Genomic DNA, 21,071 nt, shown 5'->3' on the forward strand with positions numbered 1-21,071 from the left:
TTGCTATTAACCACATATTTACTTGTAATAAAAACCTATAAAAAAAATTAATTTGTTAACTCATTGTCTTTATTGAGTGCTAAAAATAATTATCTAAACATGAATGTTTTTATATTTCTAATAAACCTTTAGAATGCAGTGATGAGCTTAATTTTGAATATACACTTTGAAGCAAAACAGTTTAAGTGTAATTATAAAATAAATATTTAACAAGATTGGAGTTAGTTAATAAAATAAAAATAGATGGATAGAGAAAATAGAAAGATCAAAGGATTAAAAATTCAATAATTTTATACAAAAAGGAAACAACATTTAGATAAATACTTTAATTAAATTAAAATAATTTATAAAATACAGCTTTTAAAAAACACATTTTAGAACTAAACAAAAAAATTTAAATTTAAAATGATTGTGTTTATTTTATAGAAATCGTTAAATTCATTTTATAAATAAAACTTTTAAGATTATTAAAATATTTATTTCAAACCATCTTGAATTTTTGTTTCTAAAAATGCTTATTATTAATCTAAAAAAGCTTATTTTATTAATAAGTATTCTTAGAAATGATTGTACTTGTTTATTCAAAAAAAAAATTAATTATTCTTTTCATAACTTAATCTAATAAAAGATATTTTTTAAAGTTTTAATTTCATAAAAGGATATCTTTCTTTCTATCTATATATCTCTCTTAATTTATTTATTTTTGCTATCTATTTTAATAGATTAAAATTTGGGCTATCTGAAAAAAAAAAAAAATTAAGTAAACAAATTTAGTTTTTCATAAGATTTTTTTTCTTTAAATATGAGCTTTTATCAACAATAATGCTTTAATCTGTATTATTTTCGTTAAAATTTTTGTTAGCAAAATTCTTGTCAAATATTTTTATTTTGTATTATTTAAATTCAATATTTTATAAAAATCTGACCTTTAAATTTCTACAACTTATTCAATAAATTATGATGTTAATATAAAAATATTTGTTATAACAAAACAATAGATGATAGCTAAATAAATAATCATCCAATTAAAAAGCGTCTATATTTATTTTATTCATTTTTTATTTATTTATGATTGTAAAAATGGTTGATTTTACTTATTCAACTTAATATATTTTTTTATGATTTATAATTATGTCTATTTTTTTATAACTTTCTATACCAGTACATCTATTTAAGTTTTTTAAAATAAATTAATAATTAAAAATAATAAATATATAAAAAAGTGAGCTTATAAAATTGATATTTAATTGCAATAATTCAATCAAATCGTTATAAATGAATAAATAAATACAGATAAAAACTCTTTATCATAAACTAATAATAAAAAATTGAATTTTAAGCAATTGATTTACATTATCTACTATTTAATTCATAAATTAAAAAAATAAGATTTATAATAAGTGAAATTGAAAAAGGTAGCTATTTATTAATTTAATTTAATTATAATTTTGAGGATTATCAAAAAAAGATAACTAACTAAAATTGAATAGATAAAAAAAATTAGTTAGATTTAATAATTAATTAATTAATTACCTCTTTTAAGAATGGCTATTGTAAATCAACTTACAAAAATTTAAATCAATTTATGATATTAGGTGTTTTTGATAAGGTCTTGATTTGTGTTTCCTTTCTATTTTAATTAATAATTAAATGTGAGCTTTCTGATAAAATTGTATATAGAAAAGATTAAAGATATCTAATAAATGCAATATTTTATCAGAATTTTTTTTTATAAAAAGGATCTTTAATGCAATTGGTAAATTGATGGTCTTTTCGGATATATTGATTTATTCAGCTCTAATTATATACATTTGATTTTAAATTATTTTTCTAATCTACTGATTAATTGGAAATATTGTTAAAATCTGATTGATACTTTGTAAATAAAAGTACTTGAAATTATCTTCTTATAATTAATAGAGAAAATTATTCATAATAGTCTTATTTTCAATAATAATATATTATTAATGGGTTTAAAAAAAACAAAAGCTGCATGTTTCCCAATTAATTATAAAACTCTATCTAATATTTTTCATTTTAAAAAATTGTTATTATAAGATAATTTATTACATTTTTGAATATTGCGATTACCTTTTAAACTAATTTTGACTGTATTTTTTATCTATTTTAATTAAAACAAATTCACCTTTCCTAAGAAAAGACTATAGAAAAGAGAAAATAAATCAATTAATTTACCATTTCATCAGAATAAGTATTTTGAAATACTATCTACCATTTAATAAAGTATAATAACCATTCATTGTTATCCATTCATACTTTTAGTTGTAATTAATGAATTTAACTATTAAATATTTTTATAATATATTATTTCATTAGAGAATTTATCAAAAATTGTTTTTTTTAAATAAAAAGCAAAAAAATAAATCAATTAAATGATTCTTGTTTTAAGTCTTACAATTTTCTTAATAAAAATTATTGATAAAGTGAAAAGAAAAGAGATAGATAATATTTGCATGAAACTTAATATTTGCAAGTTTATTCGGTCAGTCATTCAAAAATAGTACAAATTTTAATTGTATGTAATTTATTCAATCTAATTAAATACAATAAATATTGATTAATAATTAAAATAATGACAAATTTTTTAAAAGAGGAATGAATATAAGTGATTATCTTAATTTTACTGAGATTATTAAAGGATTCTATTTCTATTTTAAATAGCATGAATGGCATAAAGAGTTGAATAAAAATGAATTCGCATTTTTTAACAAAAAATAAATTAAACGCTTGCTATTTAAATTTAATAAAAATAGACAATTTTACTAAAAATAAGTATATCGAAAAATCATTTAAATTTTCAATTAGAATCTATTAATTATCTTGCTTGATTGGGTATTTAATTGGAATAGAATGGCTTTTTAATATTCAACACAATCTATTATTCAAAATGACAAATTGTGAATTTTTTCTCAATGATTGAAAATTAGTGGTAATAGACTCTCTTATCTGCTCTCTATGAAAAAATTTGAAGGGTATCTCTAATTTGAGGAGGAAAGGGAAAATTAATCAAATTCGAGTTTCGCTTCCACATTTTTCTTAAAAAATATTTAATTGTTTTGATTTTCTAAAGCATAAAAATATCTTTGTTTTTTTGGGAGGATTTTAATCAAACTAATTTTAATATTATTGTAAGATTGATTAGTTGGTAAATGAAAAAATTAATGTAATTTTGCATAAAAGTTAACTTAATTAATCAATAAAGGTTATTATACTTTTATAAAGGAAATCTTAGATTAATTAAAAACTGAATTTTGTGGAAAATTAAAACAAATAAAAAATATTGTTAAAATAAATCCAAATTGAACTGAATTATTAAAGAAAGATAAACTCCATCCATACTATTTTACAAATAAAAAAGCACAAATATATAAATGGAATAAGAAATAGACTTTGTTATTTCATGCTATGGAGATGATGACCTAGACTATTCTAAATATATAGACCACTCAAATGATAATTTATATGATAGAAAAGAAAAGCTCAGAGATAGTTTTGCTACTCAGGCTAACTCCTTGTTTTAAAGTGCTAGTAATATATTGTGTGAATCACTAACTTCAAATGCAAGCTTCACTTCAATTTAAAGAAACAACTCTATGCAAGAATAGACAGATATGAAAAACTCCTTTAACTACTACTCTCAAGTAGAATGTGATAATTCTAATAATAATATTTAAAGCGTCAATCCCTAAGAAAAGAGATGTTCTATAGATATAAAGTGCTTATAGAAAGAATATAATTATGAAAGTATATCTAAAATATTCTAAGATAATTCTACTGCATTCCTCCATGGAGAAATTGCTATCTAAAAATAGAGCACCGCTTATTCTTTCTCAGATTCTGATTTTATGAATCAAGATATTCTTAAATACCATAAATAAGTATGTAATATAACGTAAACAAGTAATTTCTTGCATGTAGAGTTAAGTTAAATTTAATAATCAAATTAATAATAAATTAACAACATAAAATTTTAATGGGAGCAAGAAAAAAATGAGGAGCTAGCTTGGAATAGCGAACAACCTTACCTCTATAATTAGGAAGACTATGAGAATGTCTAACAAAACTAATCTTAAGAGCTATGCAACTTAATTAATGATTATACTCATATTATTTCCTAATAATAACAATATTTCCAATAAAGCTTTGAACATAAGGATTTTTACTTACAAAATATATAGAGCTAAGAAAGATTCGATAGTATCAACAAAAGAGCCTTTAAAATTTTGAGAAAACTTTAATAAAATAGTAAAACCAGTATTTTTTCCTATAAAATTGTAAGAAAAACACCTTTCGAATATATTACACTCTCTCGCGGTTTATCTAATAGCTTTTTTGATAAATTAGGATTAGATAAATAAGAAACTTCCTAGTATATTATGAGAAATAACTGTCTCCCATTAAATTGCTACATTAATACTTAAGAAAAATTAAAATAGAGTTTTTAAGAAATAGTTACTCACTTAAGCTTTTTGCACTCTAATAATAATTACAAAAGAACTTATTAATGTGGTGAAATGCAATTTAACGCTATTATAGAGAGATAATTTTTTGCTCTAAATTAACAAATAGGCGATTAAATTTTAGATATTAATGACTACTTAATCGTAGAAATTATGTAAATAGAAGACCAACAAATAAATTAATTTTCATAACAAATGAAACAAAGAAAGTAATAATTTGGATTTTGTTTTGATTCTACTGAATTTCAATACAAAGTAATGAGTTCTAATATCGTTGATAGATATTATTAGAATTATTCTGAACAATAAAGATAAGAAAATTAAATTATAAGATTACTGAATAAAAAAAACCATAGATTCCATTGAAACCGAAAATTATTTATTAGTGAATAAAAAATGAAATCTAAAAACTTAATAAATAAATTACTAACAATAAAGAAAAATTTATATAATATTTATTATATATAACAAAAATTTTTAAAAATAAGTGTATAAAATGCACTGAATTAAAGTTTAGTTTATTCCTTATTATAAAACCTTAAATTAAATAAATATAGTATTTCTTCATAATATACATATATATATATATAAAGTTTAAATTAATTTAATAATAATAATAACAATTCCTCTTTCTGCTTAGAGTTAATTTATTTGTTTTGTTTAATAAGATATACTATTTACATATAATTACTGTGATGGATTTTGTATTTTGAAACGAAATAGTTTTTCTCCATTGATATAGATTGTAAGAATGAATTTAATTTTAATTTTATAACTTCTAATTTGTTTGAATTTAACAGATTCCTTGACATTAAAATTTATATTTAAGATTAAAAAAAATATATAATTTATTAGACTTGTAAATTAAAACATGCATTAAAATTTATCTAAAAAAAGAAGGAATGTGATTTGTTTTGCTTTGTTTGTGAAGACCAATAAAATTTAATATTTATTAATTATTAGACACTTTAAATAGCTTTATAATGCTTACATCTAGCATTCTATTCTAAATACAAAAAGGTAGATCATTAGAAATTTCTTGAATTTTATAGGAATATTTTTTGTATTTTATAAATAATATTTTTAAATGACAAAAATGCTAATATAAATAACAAATATTTTGTGTATATAATTAATTATAAATATATTATTTTTAAGTTTGATTGATTAAAATAAATTAGTATTTAAACGTTGAAGTTAATCATTTACTTAATGTTACAATATTTTCCATTTGTATGTTAACGTGATTATTCTCAGATGAGTTAGAATTCTTTTTAAACATAGATGATTCTTTAACTCTTAAGTGAGATTCATAATCTAATTCCACAATTTTACCAATTTGAAAAACTACAACAAACATAAAAAGCCCATATCCAACAAACTAGTTTAACTAGTACATTTCCATAAAATATTGATAAAATGGAAGTACATTCATGGTAAGAACTCCAATTAAATTAGCAGCTGCAAATGCAAATTAGTGATATTTTTATTTTAATAGTTTAGGTAGATATAAAATAAAAATAGGGAAAAGCATTTCATGAGTTGCTTTAGAGACAATAATAGGTAGAAGTGATAAAATTAAACCTAAGACACCAAAGTTCTCCAAAGTTTAGCTATTTTAAAAGAAAAGACATGATAAATAAGAAAAGCCTATGAGAACGTAGGTGTAAAAGAGGATTTATTTATGCTTAAAGCGAGAAACTAATAGAGCAGCAGAGATTCCACCAGAAAGTTCAAACATAGTTGAAACTGAACTGTTTACATATAAATTACCTTCGAGTCTGTTCATAGCTAAATAAACACCAAAATAGCTTACATAACAACCAGCATTGCAAACCATATAAACTATTAAATTTTTAAATTATTGTTTGTCACTTTTAATTTCTCTCATACGCTCCAAAAGCTCTTAAATGACAGAAACTCCTTCTTAGCGTGGTTCTTATTTAATTGTGTGGCCGTTTCCACCTTATTATTAAGACTCTTCAGCAGCTATTAAGGAGTCATTGAAAGTGTAACCATCACCACCTTCAAAACGCTTGGGGGCTTTGCTACAGTAATAATGGAAAATGCAAGTCATGATCAAGAGAGGGATACCACTGAACTAAGATAAATGAGTACGCCAGTAGACATTAAAATATGCGTAAGTAATATATATTATCATAGTGAAAGCCCATAAAAAGTTGGTTAAAATAGGAGCAGCATCTGCAATTGTATCACAAAAATATTCTGAAGCAAATACAAATAAAATTGCATAGAAATAAGAAAAGCAAAAGTTTTAAGCAAACAATGCAAAATTAACAAAAAAGAGACTGTCAAATAGCATTAAAGAAATCAAGCAAAAAGCTTCAGTGTATAAAGTAATCAAAATGACCCTAATATTTAATAAAATAATGTATTTAGAATAAAAATTCTTAATTTGTATTTAATGATATAAATTCAGTAAATTGTTCTTTTAACTCAAGATTTAATTGAGCTAAATAATTCTGTGTAACAAAGAATTTTAATTCATTTATTTGCTTGATTGTTTTATAGCTTTTAAAATATTAACAATCTAAAAAATATATTAAGCTTTAAATGTAAAATATTTTTTTGAAAACCCTTATTCTCTTATTATAAATAATAATCTAATTTTTTAATTTGTTTAATAGAAAAAATTTAGATTTTCTAAATAATTTTGATAATTAAATTATCTTGATTGAAATAATTATGATATTTAAGATTGCTTTTGAAGAAGTAAGCTAATTTATTTAATAAATAATGAGTGGCTTTATAAAAAAAATATTTAAAATTGTAATTAAAAGCAAAGAGTTTGACAATTTTAGAATCAATTGAATAATAATTATTAATAATATTGCAAATTGATTTCAATTATGAGATATTCTTTTATAGAGTTTAATATTATTACAATATTAATGAAAACAATAATAACTTTATTACTTAAATTTTTTTTGAGTTGGGACGTTCCAGACAAATGAAAGAATGAAACCGCATAATTAACCAATAGTAGATAATGTTTGCATAGAAGCTTCCATTACTTTTCTGTCACAAAATAAGTCATACTCAATAGGTATACTTAGGATGTCGTTATAAGGTTCGAAGTGATATTAAAAAGAGCTGTCTTATTTTCTCAATTTACACATTTCTTCTTCAGTACATTTGTATTGAACTCCATCACTTTTTGTGCATATTATGTCTGGCCTATAAAACATAAAGGGAATACTATTGAAAACAGTTCCGTGAATACCATAAACAATGCAGATGGTTATTAAAGCAGCTAATTGCTTTTTATTTGTTTAAAAAAAGAGCTTCTTTAAGTTCATATTCGTTCACTTACAGAGTAAGTATTTAAATTTTTTACTTTGCTTTATTTTTTGATTTAAAAAATTATAGATCTGATGTTTATGAACTTTAACAATTTCAAAAGCGAATATTTATGTCAGCCAATTATCATTTACTCAGCTAAATTAAATTAAATAAATGAAATTGACAAACTATTAAAAAAGCACATACAAACAAAATATTAACAAAATTTATTTTTGATTAAAAATATTGGATATCTTGCAATTTACTATGTAATATACGTATTATACTTAATCATTACTTTTTTAAACTCATTAGTTATAGTAAAATAGATCAATTTTTTATATTTATACAAATTTAAATTAATTTATTTAATATCTGCAATAAAATATAAATTTGTTCAATGGATAGAACTATCAAAATTAATTAAGTAAATAGAACCAAAATAATATTATACCTTCTATTATGTTTCTTTTTACTTATAAAATTTACATTTTTGTTTGCAATTGATGACGACAAATATGATTTAATTTGATTCAAAAATAAAATATTTAAATATTTTAAGTATATCTAATTAGTCATTTTGACTTTTAGGTTTATTTTTACTATTAGAAAATGTTAATTATTTAGTTGGTTTCTGTATTTCTTAAATACAAATCATAAATATTATTTTTAAACAATCAGATTTTTTTTATTATTATTTACTAAATAAAAAGAACTAATTTTAGTATTTTTACTTTTTAAATGTAAAATACCAAGTATTTTACCTGAAAAATATGAATATTTTATATGAATACACATAGCTATGATTTAAATGAAAATAACATGGTAAAATTTATTAGTATTTATTATTATTAATATAATTTTAAAATACTTATAAAAAATGTATTTCCAACAATTAATACTTTGATAACAGATAACAGATGTAAATTTAAAAAAATTAATTTAGTGATATTAAAAAATATTTGTTAAAAAATAAAACAATTAGCTTTTAACTAAAAATAGATTAGTGATCATTTTATCGTTTTAAGCATATTAATAGGGATTTTTATGTAAAAAATTAAATTATTTTATTACATTAAATTAAGAATAAATAAAAATAATAACCTATCATGTATGTAATAAAGAAATTAAAATACTTTAAATAATAAATTTATTTCAACTTTTAAATGAAAAAATACCTTTTTTCATATTTTTTATTAGAAATAAATTTAAAAAAAAAAATTTGATTTTTTTAAGAATTTTGATTTATTTAATGAAATCAATATAAGCAAGCAAGAAAATATTATTTATTTTTGGAAAAAAATATTTTTAATACCTCTAAATATTATCTAATTTTATTTTCTAAAATTAAGCTAATCCTTAAAATATCAATTCTTGCTAACTTGCTTGCTAGCTTGTTTAATCAAATATTAATTAAAAAGAATTAGGATCTTAATTAGCAAGAATTTTATCATTTAGATTTACAAATTGTTGATTGCTTGTAAAGAAATATTTATTAATTCTAATAAATACAAAAAAATTTATATTTTCAGAAAATGATCCTCAAAAATGAGCAAAATGAAATTAAACAAATCCTTTCTTAAAAAAAGGAATAGTTTGCTGTTGAGATAAGGAGAAGAAAAAATTAGTGCTAGATTGAGAAAAACAGGTAAATTATAGCCTTGAAATTCAATGAGAACATTCACACCAGATATGAAGAAACAAACGCAGCTCAAATTTATGAGTAAATCGTGAAAGAATATAGCTAATAGAATAATTAGTCAGGTATAGATTCTTCTCCTAGTATACTGTTGACAGATGAAGAATTTTAATTGCATTTAAATAACTTAGAGAACTATACAGGAAATATTTAGTTTTATTGCATTTTGAAGTCACTTATTTACATTAATGCATATTTAAGGATGAATAACATGAGTAGGATTAACATTTCTCAAAAGATGATAGATAATTTAGCTGATATTTCAGTTACTTATGAGAATTAACAGACATCTGAAAATTATTATCTCTCTATAATGGCTTTGTAATCAATTTCTGTGATTTCTTATTTTCCAATCAATGTTGATCTTTTCTCAGTAACATATTATTTATTTATTTATTTATTCATTCATTCATTCATTCATTCATTAATTCTGTTGATTTAAGAAGTTCTACTTATAAAAAATATTAAACATGAATTATAAATACTCTATTTAAAATAGGAAAAACTATTTAAATCTTTGTTCACTTGGGTTGACTCTAATATGATCCAATTATAATGCAATAGTTTCTAAGCTATTTATTTAGTATCATGCTCAGATGAAAGCATTATGTAGAAGCTTATTGTGTAGTATGATCTATTAAATATTTCTTTAAATGCACTTAAAAACACAATTAGTAGGTTAAAATCGATTGTTTCAAGTAAAAGCTCAAAAAAACTAAACTCCTAAAACAATTTAGAAGAAGTGCTTAGATAGTTGGTGTTGTAAATAATTAGAATAGTTTAAGATTATCAAATATTAACTATGAAAAGTAACAGCAGATTAGATCATTTACATTTTAACGAGTTACTTATTGAAGCAGCTTCTAAAATATTATTAGAGCATAGCGTAGTGGATATTTCTTCTTCTATTATTTGTGGTTAAATAATAAAATTATCTTTAAATTCTGAAATAACCTTTGAAATTACATTGAAAAATATTATTAATTCAAATATCATACCAATATTTTATGAAATAATTGGAAAATATGTCATGAACTACACAGAATCTAAATCATATTAACAATTAGTAGAAACCATAACAAATATCATATGCATAATATCCTCATGTGATGATCAAAATATTTCATAAATTGTTTATCAGTCAAACAGTAATCTAAGTATTCTCATTGACCTCCTAATTAAAGAGAGATCTAAAATAAATATAACTTCTCTTAAAATAATTCATAATATTTGCTTTGATAATCCATTTGCTTAAAACTATGTTATAGAAAGTAATGCCTTTTGGTAGAATTTAGGATTAATAATATCTTATTCAAGTAGTTAAGAATTGGTGAAAGAAATTCTTCTTTTGTTGTTTTAAATGGTAGAGCAAGTAACAAACAACATCGCAAACAAATTTATTGAGTAAAATGGGTTTTAAATTATATACTAAATTTTGTACAAATTTTAAACCCCTCAATTCATAATAATTTCATTTGACATCTTGAACGCCTTGTTCGACTACATCATCGAAGAGAAAATAGACTAAAATCTAGAAAAATTCACTTAATAATGCTCAAAATTTTAAATTATATAATTAGCTGAGAGTTTTTGCTCCAATCATCAAATTTAGAATAACGTTCAAAACTCTATATTTTACTTTTTAAACAAACTTGACACCCATAGTGATTTTCTTAAATCATAAAATAATTTTGCTATAACTGAAAACATTCAATTTAACTCTTTCAAACTCACTCCTGCAAGTTTTGTTTATTAAAATTACAATTGATTTAACTAGTAAAAATCCATTTTATGTTAATTACAAATATATAATTACTTCCTTCTATTACCATTTATAATTATAAATTATTAGATTTATTCAAAATTAATGATTAAATTTTACTATCTGCATGTAAATTGTTTTAATTTCTAATATAAATTTAAATTATAAATCAACAAAATCATTATATTAGAGTTTAATAGTCTCTAAATACTGAGCTTGAAGCTTGAAACGAATAAAAAAATCAGAGTATTGTTATCATCTTGAAATACTCTCACTCGATTTAAAATATTTAATATAACAATTTTTTGAAATCAATTTAATTAAAATTTTTATTTATTTTTGAAATAAAAAAAGAAAGCCATTAAACTTACTTACTTACTTTAGAAGAATATTTAGATTATTAATATATTTGCTAATAAATTGTTTAAGTTTTAACAATTACATCAATGTAATTAATTATTGTTTTATTTATTAATAAGTTTTGAGTATAATATTATGAAAATATTAGATAGAAAATGAATAAAATAATAAGGATATTAATATTAAAATATAATTTTACAAATAATAATTTAATAAGTTTTATGAAATTAATTAAGTTACCAACTATCATTTATATATTTATTTATGAATGAAAAAAAGTTAATTAATATTTTTATTAGATTAATTTTATTACTTAATTAATGAGTATTGGCTTAAAATAATGCTTTAACATAAAGCATAAAATAATATTTAAATTTATTAATTTTTAATTTTCTGGAAATCTAAATATTGAAGGTTTTCAAACTTTAGTTTTATCTTATTGCTTTATTAAATTTCTTAAAAATCTTCTAATAGAAATGTTTTCTTTAATAACTTTAAATGGAATCATATTAAGCATCTAAATTGTTCTATTGATCTATATATATATTTAAAAAATTAATATGGTGAAAATTATAAATGTATGCAATTATTTACCTCTATTGACTTTTAAGTTAGCACACGTAAAATTAAGAACAAAAACGAAAAAAAGAGACAAACTAAAAATACTGCAAGCAAAATAGATTAGATTGATAATGAGGTGTTAAATTAGTTTGAGCAATATTGCATCTCATACTACAGGAACCAATTCTATAGTGGTTAGAAATAAATGTACAAAGAAGAGTCTTTTTTTTATTTAAATAATTAATTATTAAAGTTTCTTAAAATAATTATCACATACCTGCATCTATAAAAATTTGTCTGTGAGTAATATCAGCTGCTGATTATATTCCTTCTTCATAATAAATTAAATTTGTTTTTAGTATATTAAAATAAGCCTAGACAACTGTAAATAAGCCCTATATTAAAGATATAAATCAATGTAAATTTTTTTAATAAAAGTTTTAATCTTTAAGTTGTAAATATTTACAAGCTGGAAGTTCTGATCAACAGTTATATTACACTGAGAATAATTAGGATTATTGTAAAATTAGCATACTGATCCATAATAAACGTTGTAGTAATTATTTTAGAAGGTAATACTTTATGATTGTAGTCCTTTGTTGAACTAATAATAATAAAAAAGAATTAAAAAATGTTATGTTTATATCATGTAATTTACGTCTATCAAACCTGTTCTTGTACCTAGAAGAGATTATAATTATTGCAACCCAGTACTTTCGGCAGTATGCCTTAACACTGGAAAGTCTGGTTAAATAAGCATCATTTTTTGAACATTTATATAATATGCAATAGTGCTTTACAAAATAGTATCAGAATAGAATTAAGGCCAGACGAATTATATTTAAGCTTTTTGTTATAGCAAATTCACATAACTTATAATTGAGAAAAGAAGACTTAAAACCAAAACGAAGATGTATTTGGCTATTAGTATAGCTTGTCCTCTAAATTTGTGCTTTTTATATTTTTTAATGATTTTCTATCTCTTTTTCATAAGTTCTTCCTATAATTGTTATTCATTTGATTTTGCTGAATTTACAGAGCTTTAATCAAGATTATCAGTAGAGTTATCTAAATATCAAATAAAATATGTTAATTAATTAATCATATTTATAAAAATAATTGAAAAAAATAATTAGGTGATGAATTAATTACATTATGATACTTCTCTTGTTGTTTACATTTCATCTTCCTCCTCATCATCATTTTTATTTCCTTAATAAATATTTTCTTCTTCTTCATCAGATGAATCATCTTTGGCATTGTCTTTTTCGTTCATAGCATCTCGCAAAGAAGTAAAAGAATCCATAAATTTCTCACAATGCTTATAAAAGTAATTAATATTATTGATCGGTATTTCGAGGAAAAAGAAAAGCACACTTTCTTTTTATTCTTTAATAACTACTGTAAAAATAATAAACAGATAAACTGATAGAGAGGTGATTATGAAAGTGACAGCCAGGATGATTATCATTACAATATCAACTGAGTTAATTTGATTGCTAATATTCTAATTTTTATTTGTGGTTTATTTTAATAAGCTATTATTTCTATTTGCAAAGTGAATTTAAATTACTTAGTAAATTTATTAAGAAAGTGATCTCTGGTTGTAGTATATTGTATTAAAGAAATTGTAAATAATTGTATAGATGTTAGGATTATTTAAACTAATTTAAGATAGTGGCTACTGAGATAATTGTTGAGCTAATGAATTTATCTTTTTTTTTTTAATTAAAGTAAATTAATTTAATTGAATATTAATTTTATTGATTTCTGAAATAATTTTACTGTGAAAATAGCATTTGTTACAGATTAATTTTTGATTAATTTATCTTATTAACTGTAGAAAATATAAATCTCAAGAGGCTAATCAAATTATTATTAATCAAAAAATGAATAAGAAGAGTCACTCATATTAGTAGTTATACCGATAATGTTATTAATGGAGTTTTACATTTCTAAAGTAATTTCTGTTTAATTTAACTAGCTTACCATCTCAGGATATGTATTTAAATTAACTAAATCAAATGTTTTTGAAACTATGTTGTTTATTGAAAACAGCCTATCATTGAAATACTTAATTCCAACTAGGTAATCATAGTATCCATTGATTAAATTAGAACTAAACAAATACTAGTATATACTCAGACCAAACAAAATACCTACCCAAACGAAACTAACAAAGCCAAAGCATTTTATACTCAAGTGCTATATTAATTTTATAATTTAACTAAATATAAAAATATTTATTCTATCTATTTTACATCATAGTCAGAGCTTAGAGCTTATTTAATAGTTTAAAAGGAGTTCTTCTAGTTAAAAATATGTTCATCTTCTACATTCTCAAACTTATCAGCAAACTAGTTAGCAAAGACACTATTTTCTAGATCATCTTCCTCTTCTTCCTAATTTATTAATAAAAATAAAATTTATTTGAGTTTTTAAAGAAATAAATAATACTTCGTCAGAAGAATTGTGCTCTCCTAAATATTCTAACTTGTTATTCCACAAACGCTTTGTTCTTATTCCTATGCCATAATTAATCCTATTTGTGATTTCTATATCATTATCATCTTAATTAAAGTCATCATCATTAAATTCAAAATCATCGAGCTGTGGAGGCTTCATCAAATCAACAATCATTTTAGAAATATTGGATATTCTGTATGTGTTTAAATTATCAGATTTCGCAATTAGCTGTTAATTTAGCTAAGTAGATTTAAATTAAGTATGCGAAACCAAAACGTCTGTAGAATTTTATTCATGTTATTCTAATTTAAAATAATTTATTTAGCTTATTGAATTTTTTAATAATATTTATTAAGTCTACCTCGAATTTCATCTTTTTGAGCTAAAGTTTATTAGTTAAGATTCTACTCAAATACATTTGAAAATTGATTAGGAGAAGAAAATGCTTGTTTTATTAGCGGAGAATTAATAGATGCATTTAGAGTATGTACATCATCTATTTTGTTTTAGTTCATCAAATCATCATGGATACTTTTTTAGTCTGAGTTTGAGTTGTTGTGTCTTTGAGAATTTTTGGTTGTGTTGTGAGTGCTTTTATCATTTTTTTCAATCTTCTCGAATCTGAAGCAATACCCTATAAGCTAAGGCTTCTAAATTAGAATATCATCATCTTCTTCATCAGGAACACTCATAGTAATTACAATTTATGTAATCTAGCAGTTAGAGTAATTCTATAGTGTGCTTCCATCAATTTGCTTAACACTTGAGCATATTTCTTTACCTTTTCTCTAATTGTAATTCTATATGTTCTTCCAATCTGGAATCTTTATTAATAAGTAGATGAATTAACAAATTAATTAAAATGTAAAGCAAACAATTAAACGAAAAATAAAGAATTATATATAATATATGCTTACTATGGTTTCAATTTTAGATTTTTATTTTTTTATTGTGCTTGAATCAAGACCAAATAAGAAAATACAAAATGGAGTGATATCTTTTATAGTTCCTTCTTCATCTGTAAATATTACAGCTGTGCTCTTTTTGACTTAACTTGTTTGAAATTCTACAACATAACGGCTCATTTCATCATTGAGCGGAATTACTTTATACTGAATAGGGAATATATAGCCATTTCTATTTTTACCAAATCTTTGCTAAGGTTCATTAATGTAATTACTTTCTACTTATCCAAGTTATATGTTCTCGTAGTAAGTTATCATTATTTGTTAATGGTATTAAGAAATCAGTTGAGGGATTATTATTTCAACCTGTTTGCCTATAAGCTCTTCTCTTTGATATCCAAAATGTATTGAGAAAAGAGAATTCAAATCAATTATCTATCCTACCTCATACTTGTGTCCATTATTTACCAAAAGGTAGGGTATGGGGTTATCCTTGTAATTGTAATTTCCGTCTTTTCCATCTTTTTCTTTTTCTTTGCCAACCACAATTTATTCTTTAGCTTTTTTAATTAGCTCTAATCCAGATTCTTTCTCATTCAAAACGTAGATAAAAAACTGACCAAATATCTTTTTTTATTTAAATAGATTTAAAATAAATTTATTTTTCTTTTGGTAAATTTCATATTTAAGGTGAGAATTTTGATTAATTGATTACCTTTAGAATTTTAGGAATATCTTCCCTTATTTTAAGCATAGTGTTCATCTATTCTTTTACCTAAAAAACAGTCTAACTAATTTTACTGCCTATTATGTTAAGCTTTGAAAGAGATGGATTTTCTTCTTTTAGTTCCTACCAAAATTCTTTGTGCATAACAAGAGCTCTTTTCATGTATTCTTCACACAATTACAGAGCAGAATCAAATTGAATTTATTAAATTATATCGTCATCACCGTCTTCTCCATCATTATCATTGCCTTAGTTTTCCTCGTACATTTTTTTGAAACGATAAATAATAAATTCTTAATCGAAAGATGGTTTTGTTCTTCCTGCAATATCAAATTACTCGTAAGCTAGATCTTTCTTTTTTGTTTTAAATTAAATTAATCAAAATTAAAATAAAAACTATTGCTAAATTTTACTCTTTTCATTCTTTCTGTCAAGAAAAAGGCATAACTAATTCTTAGCTTAGTAGAAGCAGGAAATTTTTTGACACCATTTAGATAAACTCTATTTAACTCCTAAATAATTTTTGAATCAAAATATTAAATACTTTTTTTAATTTAGCTTCAATTTACTTTAATAAGATTTAGACAGGCTTCTTCCATCTCATTTTAATTTTCCTTTGATTTCTTTTTAGATTTTTTCATTTTCAAGTAGCAATCTTCTTCCAAGCATATTTCTTTATGCTTTTCAATATAACCAATTAAGAGTATTTTTGAGTTAATATCTGTCTTGTAGTAATCAATAAGTTACAAGACTTATTTAATATGAGCTTAAATTTGCTCACCGCTTGTAAACTTTATTTAATTCTTAATTAAAGTGTTAATTCTATTTCTATTAGAATATATCATAATAAGAATAATGAATGGCAATCCAATACCCCAAGCAATTAATCCTCCTGTATACGAAGATCCAAAAAGCTTACATAAAAATAAATTAGTGTTTGTCCATAGATAATATGTTGTGATTATCTAATAAAATCTTGCTACATACTTAATATTAAATTAAATAAAATTTAAAAAAATGCATATGTGAATAAATAAATATATTTTTACTGGATCATAGTAAGGATCTTCTATGTTATAGGCCCACCATAAAGGAATTGAGGGAATGAATATACATAGAATAATCCACCAATAATATGAAGAATCACCTAAAGGAAAGAATGTTAAAATGAGGGTTCCAATAATTTTGTTAGCAATTAGTGTTGTTTCTCCTCTAGAATCCTAAGTTAATAAATTAATTACATTTAATTTGATGAATAATTTATTATTTTAAATAATTTTTTCACATTCGAATCAAAAAATATTTTAAAGAAATAATTTTTTAATTCAAAAAATTTATAAAAATTAAATTTTACTTATCTCGCTTTTCTATCTCCTACAGTCATCATGGGCTCAAAGTAAGTGTAAGCAATTAAAAAAGCGAAAGAAATGTAAATAAGATTGAAAAATTCACATATAACAACATGAACTATATGCCATCCCCTGTAGCATATGACATCTAGAAAAGTAAAATCATAGTTATTAAGTACAAGCGTCCCTGTTGAATCAGCTGAACACTTTTATATATCAACCAAAGTATTTGTAATTGGTAAAAAAAGCACTGTAAAGAAATACTAAGCTAGCAATCTCAGAATATCTAATGGCCAAGTAACAGTGAGTTTTTTTTTTGAAATTTTGTAGCTAACATAGAATATATCTATAACGACAATTAATATTGATGCGCACACTAAATAGAGAGTAAAAACAAACATAAAATATGTGATTGGCATGTAATTCGTAAGTTAAAAGAAGTTGAACACATTAAACAACCAATTCATAAAGCTATCTGCGTTCCAAGCTAGACCGATACCCTGATTAAAGGGAAAGTTAAGCATTTAAATATAATCTGCAGCTGTAGCATAAATTAAACTCTTTCATTTAAATAAAAAATAAATAAAATTAATAAATTAATGTTCTACTTTTAAAAATGATAATTATCATTTTTCATAAATTTTAAAAATAAAATTATATTAAATTCTTTAACGATAATAATGCTTTTTAAAACTATTCTAAAAGCATCTATCTAGTTGAATTCAATTTTTTATTCGATAAAATTTTATTTTTTATTTATTATCATTTTAATTTTGTTATATCTATTTAAAATCAATTCTTAAATAAAATATGGATTGGTCTATTAATAATTTAAAATATATTTACGTAGACACTTTCAGGTTCTTCTTTCTTAAGGAGTACGTATAATGTATTGTAGGTAACTAATTTTAAATCTTCTAATATGGCTTCTAAACCTGTTTTCTCCTCTAGTAAAAAATCCTTTTTTTTATCTTTCTTTTCCTCTATATTACTCATTTCTTTTTCTAATCGGTAACCTTAAAAATTAAAAAAAGAAATACTATATTCAATTATACAGTATTAATTTTTTTAATTATTTATAATAATTAGATAGATTTCAAATATCAACAAGATTTGTAATAATCATTTCCTTATTAAGATTTATTTAAAAAAACTAATTCAAATTATTATTTTGATGTTTTTAATGAAATAGATGAACAATTATGCAAGTATTTTTACAAACATTAAACCATATAAATTATTTTTAAGTAGAAATTTTAATTACTTTTATTAAATTATAAAATTTTAATATTAAGGCAAATATTTTTATGCTCTATATTTTGTAGAGCCTATTTCAATTCTGAAATCGCATGCTTCAAAAACGTTCTACAACTTTTTAAAGATAAATAATAAAGAAATTTTTGATATCTTCAATTCTCTTAGGAGGATTGTGCTTTGTTATCTTTAAATACTCTTATTTAATTTTTTTGAGTTCTATCAATGAAATTTATTTATTTATCATGAGCTTTTCAGTACAATCTGAGAAAGTAATAACATTAGATTAGATGCTTTCTTATTATTTTTATACAAGTTCATCAATTACACTTTGCACTCTAAGATCTAATTCTTGCAAGAAATTAATCTCAAATTTTATTTCCTAATTAATTAAGTAAAAACAATATGATTTTTATTCATTCATTTTATCAATATGTGTTAAAAGTAATCTTTCAATATCCAAATAATTATTATATTTTTATTTACTGGAGCAGTAGAAACAGGATCTTTTGATTTCTTAGCCTAGTATAAGAGTACATTAGCTATTTCTTCAAATGGAGTTTCTTCTTTAGATCTCAAATGGAATAAAGGGGAATCCCAACGATCTTTATTTATATTAATAATTTACATATATTCCTTTTTAAAATAAAATTATTACTTTTAGGGATAGGAATTTCTAATCTATTATTGTAATCAGCCAACCTAGAATATTTATAATTTCAATTAATATTCCCTTTGTAAAATACAAATAATAAAATAGAATAGAATTAATTACATCTCCTCAGTAAAATTATTTGCATTTTTAGAATTATTTTCTTTTGCTAATTATGGATCACATTCACAATAAATAACACAATGTTAAGTTTAAGCAGCTCTAGCAAGGCAAAACAATTCATATCTATAACCTGTTTGTAGGAAATTAAAATTTTTAAGCTAAATCATATTTAATGAATTAATAAATTTGACTACCTTTTATATAATTTAGTGAATCCAAAATCACAACTGTATTTCCAGCTATATTTTTCTCAACATTAGATCTTAAGAATCCTCTTGCGAATTTTTCTGCCTAAAAATCTGTAAAAAAGTAATGAGTTTGATTGAGATGATGTAGCAAAATACAAAAACTAAATATGATAATATAAATTTATATTTTATGTACCTTTGTAAACTTCTTTCTTTTCCATTTAAAGTATCTCTTCATTCAAATGAACAACCTAACATTTATGTTTCTATTCTAAATATTCCTTGATTTATAAAGCTCTTGTTGTCTTTCCTGAGCCTGGAATTCCGCAAAATACTATTAAAGGCATTACTAAAATTATATACTTTTTTGTTAATTATCCAAAAACTATACTTAATTTTTATTAAAGTAGCTAAGAATTTTGATTAATTGCTACTTTATAAAAAAAATATTAATCTAGCCTTTAAAATGTCTAAAAGGCTGAAAATCTTATAAAATCTTACTAGATAATTTAAAACTGCTATACTTAATTTCTATTTTAATTTCTTACTGGACAGCATATTACAATAGATAAATTTGTGTATAAATATGTATTCAATTATTTAAATTAATAAAAAAATCATCCTTAATATTACTAAAATATTTGTCACTTTGGGGTTGGGGTTGGGGTTGGGGTTGGGGTTGGGGTTGGGGTTGGGGTTGGGGTTGGGGTTGGGGTTGGGGTTGGGGTTGGGGTTGGGGTTGGGGTTGGGGTTGGGGTTGGGGTTGGGGTTGGGGTTGGGGTTGGGGTTGGGGTTGGGGTTGGGGTTGGGGTTGGGGTTGGGGTTGGGGTTGGGGTTGGGGTTGGGGTTGGGGTTGGGGTTGGGGTTGGGGTTGGGGTTGGGGTTGGGGTTGGGGTTGGGGTTGGGGTTGGGGTTGGGGTTGGGGTTGGGGTTGGGGTTGGGGTTGGGGTTGGGGTTGGGGTTGGGGTTGGGGTTGGGGTTGGGGTTGGGGTTGGGGTTGGGGTTGGGGTTGGGGTTGGGGTTGGGGTTGGGGTTGGGGTTGGGGTTGGGGTTGGGGTTGGGGTTGGGGTTGGGGTTGGGGTTGGGGTTGGGGTTGGGGTTGGGGTTGGGGTTGGGGTTGGGGTTGGGGTTGGGGTTGGGGTTGGGGTTGGGGTTGGGGTTGGGGTTGGGGTTGGGGTTGGGGTTGGGGTTGGGGTTGGGGTTGGGGTTGGGGTTGGGGTTGGGGTTGGGGTTGGGGTTGG

At 23.3% G+C, this 21,071-nt stretch overlaps 5 protein-coding genes across 5 annotated transcripts; 2 read left to right on the forward strand and 3 right to left on the reverse strand. All coding sequences in view use genetic code 6, as the record gives it.

The window, feature by feature from the left end:
- Nucleotides 1-3,392: 3,392 nt before the first annotated feature.
- TTHERM_01444870 (hypothetical protein) lies at nt 3,393-4,847 on the forward strand (the record flags this gene model as incomplete). The annotated part of the gene is made up of 1 exon (XM_001029541.1): nt 3,393-4,847. The coding sequence occupies one exon, from the start codon at nt 3,393-3,395 to the stop codon at nt 4,845-4,847; it is 1,455 nt and encodes a 484-aa protein (XP_001029541.1).
- An 835-nt stretch (nt 4,848-5,682) lies between these two features.
- On the reverse strand, nt 5,683-7,801 carry TTHERM_01444880 (cation transporter; the record flags this gene model as incomplete). The annotated part of the gene is made up of 2 exons (XM_001029542.1): nt 5,683-6,853; nt 7,419-7,801. 2 exons carry the CDS (start codon nt 7,799-7,801, stop codon nt 5,683-5,685), a joined length of 1,554 nt encoding a protein of 517 aa, XP_001029542.1.
- A 1,518-nt stretch (nt 7,802-9,319) lies between these two features.
- Nucleotides 9,320-11,251, forward strand: TTHERM_01444890 (hypothetical protein; the record flags this gene model as incomplete). The annotated part of the gene is made up of 2 exons (XM_001029543.3): nt 9,320-9,856; nt 9,983-11,251. 2 exons carry the CDS (start codon nt 9,320-9,322, stop codon nt 11,249-11,251), a joined length of 1,806 nt encoding a protein of 601 aa, XP_001029543.3.
- Nucleotides 11,252-12,023: 772 nt separating this feature from the next.
- TTHERM_01444900 (PAS domain S-box protein) lies at nt 12,024-18,609 on the reverse strand (the record flags this gene model as incomplete). Its single annotated transcript, XM_001029544.3, has 18 exons — nt 12,024-12,140; nt 12,200-12,387; nt 12,444-12,561; nt 12,633-12,770; nt 12,825-13,234; nt 13,319-13,673; nt 13,740-13,880; nt 13,952-14,371; nt 14,428-14,568; nt 14,624-14,934; nt 14,994-15,456; nt 15,550-16,164; nt 16,253-16,618; nt 16,678-16,776; nt 16,834-17,250; nt 17,314-17,484; nt 17,619-18,173; nt 18,460-18,609. The coding sequence occupies 18 exons, from the start codon at nt 18,607-18,609 to the stop codon at nt 12,024-12,026; spliced, it is 5,175 nt and encodes a 1,724-aa protein (XP_001029544.3).
- A 358-nt stretch (nt 18,610-18,967) lies between these two features.
- On the reverse strand, nt 18,968-20,177 carry TTHERM_01444910 (chromatin associated protein KTI12; the record flags this gene model as incomplete). The annotated part of the gene is made up of 6 exons (XM_001029545.3): nt 18,968-19,249; nt 19,354-19,472; nt 19,526-19,569; nt 19,643-19,772; nt 19,837-19,941; nt 20,027-20,177. 6 exons carry the CDS (start codon nt 20,175-20,177, stop codon nt 18,968-18,970), a joined length of 831 nt encoding a protein of 276 aa, XP_001029545.1.
- Between the last annotated feature and the right edge of the window lie 894 nt (nt 20,178-21,071).

This window comes from Tetrahymena thermophila (genome assembly GCF_000189635.1).
Source record: "Tetrahymena thermophila SB210 genomic scaffold scf_8254021, whole genome shotgun sequence".
In the NCBI taxonomy this organism is placed as follows: Eukaryota; Ciliophora; class Oligohymenophorea; order Hymenostomatida; family Tetrahymenidae; genus Tetrahymena; species Tetrahymena thermophila.